This window comes from Pterocles gutturalis, unplaced genomic scaffold (assembly GCF_000699245.1).
Source record: "Pterocles gutturalis isolate BGI_N339 unplaced genomic scaffold, ASM69924v1 scaffold6739, whole genome shotgun sequence".
NCBI lineage: Eukaryota > Metazoa > Chordata > Aves > Pterocliformes > Pteroclidae > Pterocles > Pterocles gutturalis.
The window spans coordinates 1-19,769 of record NW_010128041.1 but is presented as its reverse complement, the minus strand read 5'-3'; the positions used below and the strand labels follow the sequence as shown (position 1 = coordinate 19,769).

The 19,769-nt window shown below is 40.4% G+C and overlaps 1 protein-coding gene across 1 annotated transcript in view; it reads left to right on the top strand.

Annotated features, from left to right (window-relative positions):
- The window catches only part of LOC104466142 (sodium/bile acid cotransporter 7-like), a 56,903-nt gene extending 37,135 nt beyond the window's left edge, over window positions 1-19,768 (top strand). Inside the window, exons 6-8 of the mRNA XM_010079473.1 lie at window positions 905-978; window positions 16,869-17,014; window positions 19,587-19,768. Of these exons, the coding sequence (XP_010077775.1) occupies window positions 905-978; window positions 16,869-17,014; window positions 19,587-19,631 (265 nt within the window). The 3' untranslated portion in view covers window positions 19,632-19,768. The remainder of the gene's footprint in view (window positions 1-904; window positions 979-16,868; window positions 17,015-19,586) is intronic.
- The last annotated feature ends 1 nt before the right edge of the window (window position 19,769 follows it).

Below are 19,769 nucleotides of genomic sequence, written 5' to 3'. Positions count from 1 at the left end.
GCTGAACGGCGAGTGCCACGGTACAGCAGAGTCCAGGCATATGCTTTGTATAAATTGTACAATATTTGCAAGGGACAATCACAGAGAAAGGTGCAAAGTCTTAGAGCTACTTTTGCTTTTTTAGTGCCACAAGAAAATATCTCTGTGACGAAGTCGTTCCCTGACCTTAGAAGGCATGTTTAAATAACTTTTGAATGGCTAGCCGTAGCTTGGGGGGGAAGGTATGTCCCAACTAGTAAATCTAAAATGCCGTAAGTAGTAACCAGCTCAGACAGTATGGCAAATATTTAGAATCTCATAAAATTATTAGTAATTTGGACCAAGGGGTGATCCAATGGCCCGTCATACACCTCTGCATGTCGTTTTTCCACCCTCCCTGGCCTTACCCTCAGTGTGTAAACCCTTAGATGCACTTTTTCTCTGAGGTGGCAGATAACCACATATTCTAAGCAATGCTCACACTTTAGACTGAATGTACTAAGTCAAGCATTTTTTTAAAGATTACATACGAGGAAAAGAAATTGTAGGTCTTTCTCTTTTTTTTTTTTTTTTTTCTTTTTTTTTTTTGGCAGAGGCAAGCTGGCCACTGCTGTGATATAGCATGTTTGCAAAAGTAACTGTGGCTGGAAAAAAGTTGTGTCCTACAATACCAGGTGTTCAGAATTCCTCTCCTTCACACGGCACCATATTCATTAGAGAGTTGGCCACAACTGAGAAACAATTCTGCTTACGGAAAAAAAAAAATTAAACACTACAGTTCATTTGTAGGTAGAGTTATTTCTGTCTCTAGACCTGATCAAAGCAATATGAATGTGCATATGGATCCTCAAAGTAATATATTTGATTGATTATGTTTTAAGAAGGTTTTTGCTATCAGAGGTTATTAAAACTCTTTCTTTTCTAGGAATAACTCTGGTTTCACACCAGCAGACACAGTGGCTATCATTTTCTGTTCCACGCACAAATCCCTCACCCTGGGTAAGTCAGGAGATAAGCTTTTGAGCAAAACAACAGTAATGTTCATACTTTGCTGTGTTGAAAAAAAATGTTGTTGGCTGCTGGCTTTTCTGCTTAAATGGTTTTGATTTTAGTGTGACAAGTAATGCTGCCAGTATGACACTAATAGTAGGATAATATTCTTGCACAGATAAAATAAATGCTTATTACAGGGCAAAAAACAGTCTTCTCAGCTGAGATTTTAGTGGTTATACAGTAAGACCACCGTGTTTATGGAAAGCTAGCTTTTTCTTTCTCTTATTCTGTTCTGTTGCTTTATCCAATACTGGTAAAATTTCAGTTTTATTACTGAAAACTTTGTAAGGTATGTTTGCCCAGTCTCACAGTAAAATGTTACACATCAAAGCTGGGATGCACAAGTGAAAATCAAAGCATGTAGTCTATTCAGAAACAAATAGATAATACTGTCTTTTGCTTACCATCAGCAACATGTATGTGCTTATTATAAGTCTGCAGATATTTTGGATAGTTCTAGTTATTAGAATTCATTTATCAAAACATCATTGAAATATTTGTCACTTATGACCCCTTAGTTCTGATGGAAATTCACAAATTCAGTAATGCTTACAGCACTTGCCACTGCTTCATCTGTTATGTTCAGTCAGTGAAACAACTAGTGCTTGAATATTTTCTCACTGTTTTTCAAAATATGAAAATGTGTTTGATAAAGCATTTGTGACTGAATATATGCCTTTTCAAGACTGTATCTGTCAAAGAGAAACACAGCTCGTGTCAGTAACAAAGGTAAGAACTCAGCCTGAAAACAGGGGAAGGACGAGTCAGGATTTAGGCGAGATGTTTTCAAGTCAGTTTGATATAGCGAAACTCATCTCAGGGTTCTTTGCTTCAGCCCGGCCTGTGCTGCAGAACTGTTAGCAAGTGCCCCTGAAAGTCTGGGGGGGGTGAAGGAGATCCTGGAAGACAAGAAAAAGGCAAACATAATGCCTCTTTTCACAATGGAAACCAGGAGGGGACGAGGAGTTATAGATCAGTGAGTTTAACTTCATTTTGTAGAAAATTATTGAAACAAATAATTAAATAAATTATTTTAATAGTGTAGGAAGAAACAAGGAAATGAGTAACAGCCCCGTAGATTTGTCAGATGCATATTATACCAACCCAACCTAATTTCCTTTCACACAAGGTCCTGTGGGTTGCAGAGAAGTAGCAAAAGTTATACGGTTTGAGAGCATTATGGCTTTTGACACTTGTGTGGTGTTTTGTGCTCCACGATTCAACAATGATGTGGACCAACTGGAAAGAGACCAGAGGAGAGTGCCATGAATGATCACAGAGCTCAAAAACGTGACCCCAGAGGAAGGTTGAAGCAATTGGAATTGCTGAGAGAAGACAGATGAAATGCAATAGTGATCTTCAAATGTGTATGGTTCATGCAAAGAAGGAAAAAAAGTAACTCACAGTGGACTTTGGAAAGGGAAGGACTCTGTTACAATGGTGAAAATGTAAGCTAACAGTCAGGGAAACCTGTCTAATGTAAAACAGTTGAGCTTTGGAATATGTTGCCTGTTGATGTCTTGAGTCTCCTGTTGTTGTAGAGAAGCCTCAGGAATTAGCTAGCTAGAGTTGATCCTGCCTTGGAGCAGGACAGTGATCAAATGACGTTAGGTCTTTTCCAGCCAAATGTTCTATGAAGCTGAAGCTTCAGCTAATAAATGAGCTTGTATTCAGGAGGACAGTTACACTTGTATTTATAGAAAGCAGCCCCACATATGTCATAACATGCTGCCGTACTTGCCATTATATGGAGGTGCGTATAAACTTAGGACACATCTATGATACTACAGAGGAGAAGCTGGTTGTATTTAACAGCACAAATGTATAATTCTCTCCTTCCCTCCCCCTGAAAATACTTTTATATACACTCTGTGAATACTTCTGCAGCTTGCCATGGCATTAAGAAAATAAGCACAAAACTTTTTTTTTTTTTTTAAGTCCTGAAGGATCTTGCCTTCACCCAGAAAAAAATGAGAACTCTTAATTTCTTTTATTCACTGCCAAGCATCCCCATGCAGCCTGTCTTGACCTAAGCACGCAGCTGAGTCAATTCACTTTTCTTCTGCTAGTGCACTCTCTTTTTTTATGTTTTATTTTCTCCTTTAGAAGAACCTGGTTTGGGGTTCCTAGCTTGCTTGACTTCTTGGCTCACATTTTCCCAGTTCCAAGTTACTGCTCTCGTTAGCACAGCCTGATGAGTCAGGCTCTGTATTTTGCAGCTTTCTTTGCCCAAGCACACGAACAAAAATACTCTGGCCACCGTGACTTCAAGGACTCCTACAGCTTCTCCCCAGCCGTACATTCATTTACTCTGCTAATACAGATGGTCACAGATAAGTGCAACTTGAAAGGAAACAGGTAGATGGTGGAACGCAGTACCGCGGGACTGCTTCTTGACTACAGGCTGTTTTGTTTGTCAGGTTCAGGACAGCCTGCTTTACCTTCACCTTTGAAGAGCTGGTGTCTGGTGGAAAGCAAGCTTACCTCCTAGGAGAGGCCAGTCACAAGATGTCATTTGTTCTTACGCTTTGCACTTTTGCCCTACCTTTCCTTGCTGCTCAGGGCCTGCGTTGAGATTGCTGGGTGGCTGGGAGCTGCTCCCCTTGCGGTGTTCCATCTCTGGGGCTCAGCTTTGTCAAGGGTTCTTTGGGGCTCCCAGAGTTGTCTTGCGTGGCGCCAGCAGCAGCATGCCCTGAATTGAGCACCAGCCCTGGTGGGGGGCTTTTTGGCAATCCCTGGGAGCCCACCTTTGATAAGCGAGGGCCCCACTGCTCCTGTATGCACTTAGTACCAGGTCCAGATAAGGTAGAGCTGCATAAATTCACAATTCTATGTAAATAGGGAGAACTGGGTTTTATACAGCTGTCGTGCGCTGAGGCATGGCCCTGCATGGGTGGTGCAAGCAGGAGCTGTGAACCAGAGCAGCTAGCGTTCACTCCTCCACTGAAGGTGGAAACAGAGTAGATCTAATTTGTTTTTAAGGATCAGGCATTATGAATGACAGTTAAATCTATCTGCAGCACAATCTTGTCCACCCTGACCTTAGCAGAAACAAAACCAGCATTTTGGTCTGTACTCTTTTGTTGTTCTGTCCCATTTCTTTTTGTCCAGAGATGTTTGCTATAAACCATTCAATGAGAAACCTTCTGTTCCCCTGTAGCAGAGAGAGTTTTCCCCTCTCTCTCTGTCATTGCAATGCCTGAAAGCAAAACGCAGCTCAGGGTCTGGTTTCACATCCGTTGCGGAGTTCTGTTTTGTTTGTCTTCAAGATTCCAGTGGTAGTGTATAAATGACCCCCCAACACTTGTTCTTTCGCTTTGAAACTGATTTTTCTCAGCTTGGCAGGTGAAACTCCAAATAGGTACGCCTGGCTCCTTCCCCGGGGAGCTGAGAATGGCACCGACTAAAGTGGGAGAAGAGCTGACAGCTTTTAAAGCTTTAGAAGTGGTAATAGGAGAGGCATGAGAAGACTTTTATAAGTCACTTTCTCCCACACCATATTATGAAACCAGCTAATTCCCATGCAGCGTGTGCTCAAGAGGCCAACTGCCACTTCCACTGCTGAATCCATGAATAAGCGCTTGCTCTGCGTGGAGATGAGTGCTGTTCCCATATGCTGGGTTTTATTTTGTAGACAGAACAGTTGACACACTTTTTGTCTCAAAGATCAGAGTGCAGGGCATGTTTGTGTAAGGACAAATTACACAGGGTAGGTGCCTTTGTGTTTCTTAGAAACAAAAGCCGATATTTCTGAATAGAGGCTGGTGCTTTGGCGGTTATTTGAATACAGTACATCACATATGCAGAAAAAATGATGTTTATTTGTATTTCACTTAATGAGCGAAGCAAGATATAAACTTACAACTAGCAAAGATAAATATAGTATTCACAATGCCCTGTGGCATATTCACCCACACTTTGTTCTCTTTCTCTCCTTGTCCCTGCTCAGATATATGCACAGTACATGTGAGCGCACACATATGTGGACATTTGATGCATGGCTTTTATTAGTGCATTTGCCATTGATTGATTAGTACTTAGTATTAGTACTTCTTCTATTGATTGATTGCAGATGAAGTGACTATTTGACCTTTAATTATGAGCCTTGCTATTGAAAATGACATTGAGCTATGGCTCCACATAATCCATCTGGAAAGCCCGACATGATGCCATTCCCTGGAGTTCATTCGGTGAGAAGAGAAGAGAAGAGGCCTCAAGGAAGTGCAAAGCTATCAGTGTGGCTCATTGAAAAAATACTGCAGAGTTGCTGCTTGTACTTACACAAAAGTTACAGCCAAGTACAGAACATTATTTTATTTTTTGCAGAGAGTGAATTGCTAGCTAGAAGGTACAACTCCAGAAGTAAAATGCAGGATTGTCAAAAAATATTTTCACTTGTTTACTATGTAAAATTATTTCATCAGCAAAAAATGGAGTACTGCTACCTATTTTGGCTACCACAAGTGCAAATGTCAGTTCTGTCGGTATAATGAACAGCAGATTGGTAAAAAAACCAAAACAACAAAAATTACCCCACCTTATAATAAAATCAAGAGTATTGTTTGTGATTTGTCCTCATTTGGATTTATCAGTGTAGCAGTTCTTTCACCAAGTAATGCAGTCAAAGTTTCTAGGCTACAAAATACTTTCAGGAAAGAATAGAGTTCATTTTGCAAATAAAAGCCAAAGCACTAGCTTTCTTTTGTATTGTTTTAATTTAATTCAAATTATTTTTTTTAAATACTCAGCTTCTCACTGCAATAGTACAGAACTGATGGTCTGTACCTGAACAATTCTTAAAAGCCCGCTGTGATGCACAAGCAGATTCACAGACAACTCAATTGTCTGCGAGCAGATCATCTAGGCTATGGATTAATCAGCCCCTGCCTTCCCCTGAGCTCCCCAGCTGCACGATGTGACAGAGTGCATCGTGCTCACGTGTAGCTCCAACCTGCTCACAGCTATCTATAGGTTGCTTGTTTTCTACAGACACCTCCTTACAAGTTTTTCAAAGATAAATAATACATTTGCACAGCCTGAACCACTGACTGCTGTTTAATATTAGCTGGGTTTTTGCTTCATCTGTTTTTTTCCTATACCCAAACTCTGTGAAATGCGGTACTAATCAAGCACACTCTTCTTACTGTGTGGTGATAATCACCTTTCCCCTTGAGCTAGAAAAATGCCAAAGTGTTCTGATTTGTGTTAAGATAAAAGGTAGCTCATTTTGATTTTAAAAGGGAGGCATCTCTGAATAATTCTAGACTAGAAAGTAAGATGGTAAAATCGGGTGCATTGCCCTAAGTGAGTGTTCAGGCTGTACTCTGTGGTATTCTTCCATGTGGTGGTTTTTGTCTGCTCCTGGCAGAGACTTGTCCTCTAAGGTGGTTATTCGTCAACGTACTTACTGTGACTAGCTATAAATGCGTGAATAATTTCTCTGACTTTTACATAAAGATCTAGAAAATATTCCTGGTTAATTGCTCTCTTAAAGTTTGCAAGAGTAAGGCTTTTGATACTGGCTCTTCTACTTGCAAAATCTTCCTGTGAGTGTGGAACAGGAGGCATTGCTGCTGGCATAATTCTTGGTGTTACTAGTGCTTGAATTTGCATGTTTTCTTACCTGTTACAGACTTTTAGTCTCATTTCTTACCCGTGTGTCCAATAGAGCGATGTAAATGAAAATGGTCTGGCTGCTCCTCTGCCTAGAATTGGTGGGCGCTGACCCTTGGGGCAGAGGGGAAGCTGATGGGAGGAGAATGCTTGAAAGGCCATGTCTGTGCCGATACGTACCCCTCACTGCTGCTGGGGGGTAGAAACTCTCTCCTGTTCCTGCTTATGAGATCCCACGGGATTTAGTGGTTGCTAGAACCTTTCATGAGTTACGATACCGTGATTCTTTGGGCCAGAATGAAAAGTTTTTTGCACCTCTTCAGCCTCTGGCCAGCATTTGCTTGGAAGGAGCAGCAAGGGATTGGCTGGGCTTTTTCCTCTGCTCCGGGATTCCCCTTCTTTTTGTCCTCTCTCTGCCCCTGGAAAATACGAACTGAGGGATTTGTATTTCGTTAGATGATAGGAGAGCAGAAGCACGTGGATCCACTGCACTTCTCTCATGTTAGCATCTTTTTTTTGTAGCCCAACTTGAGGGCAGGTGGATTGCCTTTCCTAGCTCAGCAGTCTTTTAGAATGAATGTTTGGCTCTTACCGAACAATATTATCAGTCAGGTTATTGCTGTGTAATTGGCACGTCTTCCTTCTCAGCAGACCCCAAAGAGTGCCTGGGAAATGCTGCTATTTCCAGTATGGTTGCCATATCAGAATATTAGCAAAACTAAATTTAGATGGAAGGTTTATGTAATTGGGAATAGTATGACTGTTTTTGGCTTAGACAGACAAAGACACCCAAGGTAAGATGCCATTTTGCATCTGTAAGCATTTCTGTAGTACTGAGGCCACTACTTACTTGAGGGGGCTATCCTCAAGAGGTCAGACTGATATTTTTGAGTTGTCTGTGCTCACTGGGATAGTCTGTGCCAGAGCATCTCTTTTATTTTCCCTTGCTACTCACACACGTGGCAGGGCAAGCACCTCCTGTCTGTCCCCTTCAGACCAGAGCATCCCCAGGGACTGTGCTTTCAGGAAGGAAACATGCTGGCAGGCCACTGTGAAAGTAGGAGATGGTGTGGTCCAGTGAGTTATAGTGGCTTTTAGACACTGGGTACCTGATTCTCCCTTGTTTCTTTGATCACAAGATTCACAATATAGCATGTCTGATCTATAGCAGTTTAATCAATTTTGACCTCTCTGTGATTCCAGCAGGGGAAATACTAGAGTAAATTAGGGAAACTCCTTTCCTTTCTGACCTGAAATGTATGTTTCTCTGATTAGAGTGTGGCAAGGAATTCTGTACCAGCTCCTCGGGCTTCCTTTTCATCTGTATACTCTGCCAGTGGTAGGTTTTTTATTAATATTTAGAAAGTTTGCCTCCAGCAGTACTAAAATGTGCATCAGAGGACAACAGTTGTTTACTGTGTTTGAACTGAAGAATCTCACCCAGGAGATCTCATTCACTTGAAGTTTACATCTCTCAATCTCGACTCACGGAAAGAGATCGATGAATAACAATTGTCATTTCAGAGTTGCACCTCTCCAATTATTTATTTGGTTGTGTGTCTTCCCAGATGTACCCGTAATTGGATCAGACACTAGAAACCAGATTGCGGGTTTTTAATGACAGCAAGCTCGTACCTCTTTATAATAAAAAAAAAAAATAAACACACATATCCATCTGTAAAATGGTAATGACACAAGAGCCCTCCCTTTCCTCCCTCCCCACCAAAAACAGTTAAAGTTAATTTATCTACTTTAAGAAACTACAATATATTCAGCAGACAGCTGACAGGTTACCCTTGGGAAGATCCACGTTTGGACATGACTCAAGATTTTTTTTTTTATCTCAAGCTGGCAGAGGCTACAGGTGTCGCCCATACTGAAGCTGGCGAGTATTGAAGATGATGTTGAGTCTCCCTGTGAGAGAGTTGCATCTCCATTTGCTACTCTCCATGCACCTTCTGGCAGCCAGGCTGAGCTGCAGACTCCAGACACTTCTCAAACGGTGGGTGCAAGGATGTGAAAAATCAACAGCAGCAGCAAAATTTAGAAATCTCGCAGTCCTATTACAGGATACTCTTGGGAATCTGGAAGAGGGATCCTCCTCTAAAAGCTGCAGGGACCACTCAAAGCACGTAACCCTAGTTCATGTAGAGTTTTAGAATAGGAAATAGTATCGCTCAGTATTTCTAGGTAGTGACCTGTTTTCTCAGAGTGCTTTCCCAAATGACTGAAACATTTTCTGACCTCCTGTCTCCTTTTCTTGGCCACAGAAGTCAGATGAAGAGAGAATTAAAGGAAAAATTACACTAGTATTCCTAACAACTATTTTTTTCTGTATGAAAATAAGGAAGTGTTTTCTTGTTTTACCATTTATAATGAATTTTTGTATCATGTTTTCCTTTGGATGAAGGCTTCAGGAAGAAAAAAAGCTGAAAAAAAATAGAATTAAAAGATAGTATCAAACAGTTTGGAGCATAATCCTTCCCTTCTTGTGTTTACAAAAATAATAACAACCATAAAACAGGTTTATAATAATTTTTAATAATATGTGTAAATAAAATCCACATAATCAAAACTTTAATGCTGAGAAATCCTAGCCCCAGCTATGTATGGAAAGGGTAGTAGTGTTCAAGGAAATAATCAAATTTATCAAATCTCAGCTTCATGTTTTTAGGACATTTGTCAATCTCTTTATCCAGAATTCCCTTCATTAGTCGGTCTAAAATATTAAACCTTCAAAAAGTGTTGGCTACAAGAATTACAGAGAAGGGAAGGAAGTGTTTAAATTCAGTTCATTAAAACTTCATAGCTTACATATTACTAGTGAATTACAAGGAAGAATTTACTCTGTGCCCTGAGTATGTGTATGAAGAGTGAATTGATACTCAAGCAATAAAAAACACTGAAGTGCGAGGATCAGCTTACACCATTGCTGTGCCTGCATTGTGGTGCCAAATTAAGGGAAAGTCACATTTCAAATATGATTTATGGTGGTTCAATTCATTCTTGAGTTCCCTGTTAACTAATTACTAGTACCATGTTGTCAGACAGGTGGAGGTGTTTTGGAGTCTGAGGCACTAGTCCTCAGTTGTTAGTGTCAAATGTTTCCTTGTTAGCAGCTGGTAAGGTTGTCTGTGGTGTTCATTAAACATCGCTTCCAATCTGAACACACCCTGTGGAAAAAACAGAAGTAGACTAACTGTACTTCATTTACCTTCCTCCCAGCTTTTACATTTTTATTTACTTAAAACTTTGATAGTATCAAGATGTGCTGCTTCCTAGTAACGGTACTTACACTGCACTTAAGATACTCATTTCTGTGGTGAGTATAGTGAGCCAGTTAGCTGAGGAACACGAATCAGTAAAAGCATTCAAAGTATATTAGGTTTTCTTCTTTTTTTATTCTTACTACAGTTGTGACAAAAGAGATATTAATACTTAATATATAAAAGAGATATAATACTTAAATATTAGACCAGTCCAGTCTCTTACAATACAGTGTGGGTCTCGGTGAAATTCTTGCATCGTAGCGTAACTTTATGGCCAACATGATTTGACCACATCACTCTGATTCAGGAAAAAAAAAAAAAGTATTTTTTTCCCTGAAAAATGTTCTAAGCATAAATCTTCATACAACATACTTACTTGTGGGCAAAAAAGCAAGGGCCATGTAGTCTCAACTGCTACAAACATTGCAGATCCTTCCCAATTAGAGACTGAGTGTTGTAACACCTGCAGGCAGTTGTGGTTGTGCTGATGGATGATCTCTTTATACCTTCTGGCAAAAGTCAGACTTCCATGGTAACGTTAGGTTTTGTCACCAAGGTGTGATTGAACCAAAATTGTCACAAACCATTGTCTAGCCACCGTGGATGGAATCCTACCTTGATACTGTTATTTCCTTCTGGACAGGAGAGTAGTGGAGGTCATCTATTATTTCCCTCAGCCTTCATCCCTTTGCAGAGTACAGAATGACTGTAGGGTCTAGGATCTCTTGGTTAGGGCTTAAGAGCAAAATAAATCTCAGAGTTACAGCTGCAGTGGGGCTGGAAAGGGACCACCAAGTGCGCCTCTGAGGAATTTTTCACCTGGAGAGGAGCTTGGCTGCCTGTTTTAGGCTCAGCTTCAAGTCATCTATTCTCCCTCCAATTTTATGTGATTTCATACTATGTTGGAAGGTGCTTTCTTCAGCTGAAATGGGAATACTAAGTCACAAGTGAATATTTGTATTGTTATTGGTTGGTCCTGAGCATTTAACTTGAGTTCAGTGCATACTCTGGAGATAGCGTGAATATAGGAAAAAGGATCCTTAACCAGTTAATTTGTCAAAAGTATCTTCTCCTATCATGATCTCAGTATGTCATAACAGAGTCTGAACAAGGGCAAGAAATATCTTCTGCCCCTGGCTCGCCTTCGCTGAGGACAGGCATAGTATATAAATGTCTGTCTCCTCAGAACTAACCACAGCGGTGTGATTTGCCTGGAAAAAAACCAGGAAAACACTTAAGAAAGTTTACAAACGAGATTAGCAGCATCGTGCCATTCTGATAGCTATGTGCATGAACAAGCTTTTTCTAATCCTCTAAACTGGCTTTTGCCCAGTTCTCACCCCCCTTCCCTATCGCGCAGTCGCTGGACCACATGCAATACTGTTTTGAGACGTGGTGGTAACATTTCAGGTGCTGCTTTGGCACTGTCTTTGCAGGGATAAGCTCAGAAACCCCCTCCTCTGGCAGCTTAGGAGAGGTTTAATGCAATATATGCCCCTCTTTACAGACCTTTTCTCAGTTGAAAAAAAGGAATAGCTATTTGGCCTGCTAATGTTCCCTCCACATCAACCCTGCGAGGATCCTTGAGAAAGAGAGTAGGGTGGAGAGCGTCAGAGAAGCTGCCATCACATACTCAATTCGTTTTGCATACTGCAATTGAAGATTACGGCAACTGAGAGTTCTGAAGTGTATAGAGGAGTAGAAGGGAGAACTGACAGTCCATAGGCTAAGGTTTTTCTCAGAGTAGTGCCACTGCCTCTTTGGGAGGGTTGTTGGGCATTCCAGTTCCCGAATACCTGGGGGTTCCACAGCCCCAGAGATGACCTCTTTGTTTTGTACCAAACCTCTTTTCCTAAGAAGAAATGCTGCAGCAGTTTGTGATTTGGAATGTGTTTCAGTAATGTAACCAATAAAGTTTTAGGATAAATTGTTTGTTATGAAGACATTGAAGGGGAAAAACCTATACAGTAAAGTATGTAAGTAGAGCATCTAGCAATAATTCTGCTTTGGGTGTGAGAGATAATGGCCTATGTTTCAGTGGTAATAAAAATGTTCTATTAAGTTCTCTGAACCCATTGCAATGTGATAGAAAACAGCAAATGATGAAACAGTGCTTTGAGGGGAGCTTGCACATTCAACAAACATAAAATAAACACATTAAAATAGAAGAAAACCCTGATTTCCAGTACTTATTGTTTTATCACTTCCATCATGGGTATAGGATAAAAGAAAACTCTTACTTGCTTGTTAGAAGAAGAAAGCTCCTACTTGAAGTTCTTACTTGGCAGATGTCAGTTGAAAGCTCTGCTATGGAATATGCTGCAATGTCAAACTCTGTTGGGTAATTTTAGACAAATGTGTCATGTGTGACATGGAAATATGGCATGCTGTACATTAGTGATTTCCCAAGTGTTTGGATCAGGTAGTAATGTGCTGAGAAAGTGCTCTTTATCTCTCCACGCTGTGTACTTGTATAGCAGTGGGGAAAGGCTTTTGGTAGAAATTACTTTAGTCAGAAAAAGAATCCATTTACAATCTGTGCCTTCTAACATCTTTCAGACAATGCATTGTATTAAAGAGGCATTTTTTGATTAATGTTTTATAAACATTTTTCAGCATGACAGCTTAAAGTCCCTGTAAAATTGTAAATGCGTGCATAGTGCTCACTTCCATAAAGTCAAATGCCATCTCATAAAGTCTGCTTGGATCCTGTCAGTGACAGTGACACAGAATCAGTACCTTGGAGCATTAAAATTAATTTGCTTCATTTATATTACTGCAGTGATAGCTAGATGAAAAGAGTCTTATATTTAAATTCTCTTAAAAATACCTTCAAATCTTTTAGGATTTTTTATTATTATTATTTGCCGGTTAACTAAATGTAGTGAAGTGCAGCATAATATTTTCATGGGCTTTTTATGAAGGTGACTACAAAATGTGAAGTAGCAAAGGGGAAAGGAGAGGATGTGGGAGGTTATACTGAGTGCAGAGCTGGAGGACAGATAAATAGCTTTCCGTTGTGTGGGCAACTAGAGAAACAGTGGCCTTTGACCAGGGCTGATGGTCCACAGCCTTGGAGCCAAACTGGAGTACCCTGGAGCAATGGAGAGCAACCAGGGCTTTCCTCAACCAGGCTGTAAGAGCAGCCCTCTCTTCCTTGCCATTGTGGCAGGTCATGGATAAACAGCTTTTTTTCCTTGCTAGCTCTTCCTCGGGTTTGCAGAGTTCTCATGTGAAATGGACTGGGTGAGGACACAAACAGGGAGAAAAATGAAATGTATTCCATATTGCACACCTAACTCACTTCTAGTCGCAGTGGGACTGTGGTTTTGGTGCCCACTGCACTTGGTGGAGCTTAGTGATTTTAGTGGAAATACCCCAAATTTACACTGCTGCAAGTGAGCACAGTCAGAGGTCTTGGGAAGCAAAACCAAGAGGGCTAGGAGCATGGGAGTGGAGGAGGAAAGCCTGTAACTTCATAAACCACAGCAACATGAATGGGTGTTTGCAGCATGAGCCTTCAGACCGTGCCAGCAGTCTTAAAACCTAACGAGAAGATTGTATAGAAACTGATAATGCCAGTGTTCGCCTTCAGTGTCAATCAGGATGAAGACCCATAGAAGTCACTTCAGTTACCCTGAAATGCAGATTAGCATGATTAATGACTGTGAAAAGAAAACAAAAAATCCTTACAGGTATTATTCTTTATACATGTGAATGCAGCCTTAATATTCCAGATGGCAAATAAATGCCCTAGGGGGGGTGGAGGGAGGGAGGAAGGAGCTGCTGGGTGCTTTGAGGGAACTTAAGACTAAGGTAGTGGTCTGGGGTTTAATATCTGCGATTGCATCCTGAGCAAGATTTCATTTATCTTAGTGTAGCTATCGTACTCCATTAGCACTGGAAGCAATATGCTATAAAAGATGAGGAAAAGAGGAGTGGAGAGCCCAAAATAAAGATAACCATCTCGATTTTGCGTAGCACCTTCATTCCTTGCTATCTGAAAGACTTAAACTCATCTCACTTTATTAGTTTTGTTATAGCAACACGTGTTCATGTCACTACTGTTTCAGTCAGTGTTCCTGTTGGCGCTCACCTGAATTCTAGTTCATAATCTCATCGTGAAAATGCATTGTGGACTAAGACTCAGCATACAGCAGCAGCCCAGGCGTTATAATGCTTCTTATGGCTGGGATTTGGTTGGCATTTTGCTTGGGCTTTTTCAAGTGTGGGTTTTTTTAATATACATACACATATATATACACACACACAGTTCTTTATTTTTTTAAGGGGGGGGGGGGAAAGTAACTATTAAAATAAGTTTTCCCTAATTAGTAATTTGCAGGAGTTTTATGTGTTTGTAAAACATTAGCAGTCACACTTGCAGTTATTATGTATTGCTACGAAAAAGTTTAAACAACATTTTTAAAAATGAATAACACCTATGCTGTTTTGTTTAGCTTTGTGGTAGTGTTACTGACACAAGCATTGGTGACTGTAGTCTGTGGATCTCTGCCATGAAATATTTTCTGAGAGTTGCATATGGGTAAAGTTGGAGCTGTAAAAGTCAGAAGGTGCATAAAATGGCAAAAGGTCTTTTTCCTTCCATTGAATTCATGCTTACCTGCAAAAATTGTTATTGTTTCTTCTTTTCACCAGTTAGTTTTTTCCTGGTAAATAACAGGAACTTTAATTGCACATTAGTGCCTTACAAGGACCTATTGTTGTGACATGTATTTAAACAAGCTGTGAATTAAGAACCTCTTTCCACCCAGTGATCTAATTATATTGTCACGCTAATTATAGTATTTTGTATTTATATTTGACAACTTTAATTTTCTTTTCCTAGTTTACTGAAACAGCTTTCCTCTAGAGGATTTACCTTTTAGGCTGGAATTTCTCATCTTTTCTTTCGGTTCAGAAAATGTACAGTAATTTAAAGCATGTCTCAGTCACTCTGGATCCATTCTGTTCACGTCTCTGCCGTTAGTTTGCTGTGTGATCTTAGGCGAGTCATTTTAGCGTTCTCTGATTCTCTGTAGGAGTCCTGTTCAGCTTTCTAAACTGTTTTAGGATCTATGGATGAAATTGTGCTACCAAAACACCAGGTACTGTCTTACAAACACCAATATAGCATGTTCACAGCTTGGCACTCTAGTTTGTTTTTCTGCAGTTAGAGAACAGAAAAGGACCCACAAGGGTCAAGCTGAGTCTTGGAAACAGGCAATAAAACCATGATCTGTTTACAAAACCAGAATGATGGGCGTTTGCAGTAAATTATACTCCTTAATATAACATGAATGTCCATTTAATTTCTGTCCAAATACTATCTGTTGCCAAGCCCCAGAAATTAGTGTTAATCATAAGCAGTCCTGTTGTGTGATAGGTCCATGATGTTGTTTTGAAGGTAATTATTTAATAATCTAGAAATGAAGCACACAAGCCTTTATTTTATTTAATCTTTCTCTTGAAATATCCACATAAGTAAAGGCTATGGGGATGAGATCGTTGGTGGTGTAATGTGAAGAAGCTAATCAAAATAAACACAAGAAATTGTGCTGTGGAAACATCACAAAGATTTCAGCAAGCCTAGATGTGTGTCAGCAATAGTGGGGCACTGGTGGAGCGGCAAATATTCAACAGATAAGCTGTTTCCTCATGGAGGAAGGAGGCAACTTTTATTAAGGGAAGCTTGAAAGGCTATTGAGAACAGGAATTTATCCAAGACATAGAAAAAAAGTTTATGTAAACATGCTGATCTGAAACATCTACTAATAGGGGACTAGAGGGCATGTGCCATAAAGCTCAGCTCTTTGTCGTTGCAGAGAAAGGAAACGAGCTCTGTAAAAACTGTGTGTAGTCTGCTTCGCTGCAAGGTTGATGCTGGGGGAAGATTCCTAGAATGACATTTAAGATGAGGGTGAAAATAAGCTATGTTCTCAGGAGGCTCCTGAGGAATCACAGCTGTTCTTGTTTGCGACTACCCAAGTGTCTGGTCAGGCAAGATGGAACTGGTTGCAGGGTTTGCCCACACCTATGCTTTGCTCAGCATGATAGCAAAGTTCCGAGATTTAAACAGGTTGTTTTGAACAATAACATAATCACTTTCATCACTGCAAAACTAGACCAAATTTAATTTTACATATCACGTCATCAAGTGGGAAGATTATTCATGCACATCTCTGATAGAATTAGCGCTGTTGAGTGCAAATTCAGGCTCTTGGGGAAAACGGCCCACCTCTAGATCTTAACACTCGCTTCTTTCAATGTCTAGCAACTTCTGTACTGCAGCTGCTCCCTGACTCTTACAGGCATGACCACTTCATGTTGCTCACTTGGTTCCCTAAACCTTTTCTCCCTCGTGCTGTGTCTGGTAGAGCAGAGAGGTTTGTCTCTGGTGCATGAGCACGCACCTGACGAGCGCTTGACTCTCCACCTTGACTGCACAAATCAGTCAAAGCGGGGAAGGCTGGCACTGGGGTACCCACCAACTGGGAGTCCACCAGGAAAACTCAACCCTCCCTCCCATGGTGAACAACATGAAGAAAGGTGACAAGCAGGAGTCGAGCAGGTTGGATGGAGGACCATCACGAAACAGAGCACAGTGAGAGGAAGCAGTACAGGACCGAACATTCATGCTAGAGCAGAATGTCTTTTATATCTAGCAGGAGTTTGACAGCTGTTAGCACAATTGGAAACATCTTTTATGGCATTCCCCTACTCCTTCCTTTCTGCCACAGCACTTACTCTGCTGTGGTTTTTTTTTTGTTTATGTTCTTACTGGTTTATTTGGGTTGGGTTTGTTTTAGTATAAAACTTGTGAGTCTTCATTTTGTTTCATTTGGGGTTTGGTGGGTTTTTTTGGTGAAATTTCAATGCAGCTTAAATTGCTTTGCTTGTATCTGTAGCTCAAAGTTTGAGGTGAGAGTCTGTCTTCTGTTTTTCTGCCTGCAGGGATTCCAATGCTGAAGATAGTATTTGCGGGTTATGAGCATCTGTCCTTAATTTCCGTCCCCTTACTCATCTATCATCCTGCGCAGATTCTTCTTGGCAGTCTGTTGGTACCAACAATAAAATCTTGGATGGTTTCTAGGCAAAAGGTAAGAATTGCTCATTTTGATTTGTAATGGAAAGTGTGCTGTGAGAAAAAAAATACCTAAATACATGTCTTAAACTCCTTAGGTTCCTTCTTGTAGATCCCATGGTAGGGATTTTTCTGTTTCTTTCCTTCCTTTATGACAGTGATAGTCACAGTAGTATCAAATTTGAAGTGCTCATCTTTATCCCCCTTGGCTCTGAAAGGGTTCAAATCCTGAAGTTAGACTTCTACAGTTAGTTCAAGTTAGAAGTTCATTCAAATTCTGAATTCAGATTGTGCTGGTGAGAACGGCTTCATCTTTAGCTAATCATCACAGCTTTGGATCTCTCGTATGGGGAAGTGACAAAGATATGTCCTCTGGCATGGGAGCTGGGAAAATCAGGTAAAATGAGGACACTTTCTGAATTGATTTGAAGCAGGATATGAAAACGTCTCTCTCTCTCTCTTTTTTTTTTTTTTTTTTTTTAACTTGAGTCACCCTTTACAGTAGCCAGAAGTCTACAGGAGTCTGTATCAGGTTTCATACCAAAATTATGGCATGGGATAGCTTGTAGGATTATAGACCATAACCTAGAGGTTTTTGCATTGACATCACTAATTTAAATTACACTTATTTCAGAACTAACTGAAGCTGTTGACATTTGACAGCCATTCTGTGATCTAGATTAAATAATTGCCATGGTTTAATCAGGTTCTCAGAACGGTAGTAGCCACCTCACAGAAAGCTAGTCCATGTGACTGGTTTTAATGCTGTCTTTAATGTTCTGAGATGATAAGGGTCACAAAGCTGTGGCAGCGGAAGCAGTCTCAGCCCTTTAAAGTGAAGGTTGAGACCTACTGCGGAGTGCCCAGTGCCAACAGTACCCCACATTCTCCGCTTACCAGTGGAGAATTTATTTTTATTTTTTTTTTAGAACTTACATGTTTCCAATTTTCAGCAAAACCCAACAGGCTGCCATTTTACTAGCTTCACTCCACTAAAGTCGCGTTGCTAATTTGAATGCTAAAATTCCCCAGACTGATGGTTTTATGCAGCTCCGCTTTTGGTTACCTGAATTGTAAAAAGCAGGAAAACTCTCCATTTTCAGGAACTGAGCCCAGAAATCAGACCTTGTTAAGATCTACTTATCTTAGCATCCAGAAACGAAAATTTGAGAATATGTAATTTCTTCATCAGTTTGAAAGTCATGATTTTTTTAAACTGGAAATCATCAGGAGACATTACAGGTTGTGTAAAGAAAATTCCGTGCTATTCCTGTAGAAAGATAGCCTAAAGTTGGCCCTGCTGGTAACAGAACAATCCCTGCAGTGCTGGCTTCTCTTCAGCATCTGACTGCTCTCTGCTGCAAAGACCAGGAGTGGGACTGGACCTCAGGCAAACCTTCCTGATCCTCAGGGGTGTGGTAATGGCCTTGAGGGGCTCCTGTCAGTCCCTGCAAGTTAACCCAGCCTTCAAACAGGGCCTCAGAAAAGTCAACCAGTACAGGAGAGATTTACAGTTCGCCAGCACTAGTTTCTTATTCATTAAGCATCAAATAAACCTCCTCTGCTAATCAGACTGTAATGCTGCTGTAGAACCACTCTGGGGGATTGTTGTTGTGTTGCACCAGTTTCTTTAGTTGGTCTTCTATATTATTCACAAATGTTATTTTAATTACTCTTTGAAAAAAATCAATGAGGTTGGGTCTGGTACGGTTGCAATAAGTATAATAGAAGTGAATGTTGTGACTGGATAATGGTCTCCTGCTTTGAAAGTAAACATGTCATCATCACCCTTGATGTTTATTTTCTATAAACACCTTGGCTTCATTTTGGCATCTCTCTTGCAGGGGGAGGCGGTTATCCAGTCACAGTACTCAACTGCAGTGACATTCTCACTTAATTATGATAGTACATGTGATCTGGTTGTATGAGATTGCATTTAAATATTTAGAGGTTCATCTACACTAAGGTATTTCTAGTTTGTAAATACGGCAGCAGAATCTGCCAAACTACAAAGTTAAGAAATTGTTTCCCCAAACAAAACGTGGAATGATGTCTCTCTCCAAAGTCTCTTGATGAATAATCTCCAAAAGACTAATCTCAAAGGGCTAGATTTAACAGTAGTTAACTGCTGGTGTTTCTGAAAGCTGGTGTTTGAGGGGAATATAGCCTATTTATTTTTAAAGGTTTCGATTTTTTTAAGGATTTACACTTGTGCTGGAGCGTTGTTCAAGCAGTGCTTACAAGTTTTAAATGTACAATATTAAAGGTTAATACCTACAATAAGAAGACCAATCAGAAATCTCTCAGACTGAAAATCGCTTGTTTAGCCAGCGCTGTGGAAATGATAAGTCTCTCACCTGACAGGCAAAGAACAGTCTGTCAGTGCATTTCCCCCAAAAGGCTAAGGAAAACGGAGCTTCCAAATTTCAGGAATTTGCAAATGCAACAGATTTCCCTCTCACTCGGGCCACTCAGCACCCCAGAAGTATCTGCAGCATTTTGTTGCCCATTATAAATCAAAATAGTGTCTTGTGCTGTTGGTCATCGTTTAGGAATATAAAACGTGACTGTTTTGTTTCTGTTCGCAGGCACTGAAGTTAACCAGGCAGCCCAAAGCACCCGTGAAGGTATAACGGTGGAGACGGCCCGTGTCACAGTGAATGTATATATGTACTATACTGTACACACAGACTGTTGAGACAACTGGGTATTTGTCAATGTTGCTTCAGTGCATATTTTATTTTTATATATACATATATATATATTAAAAA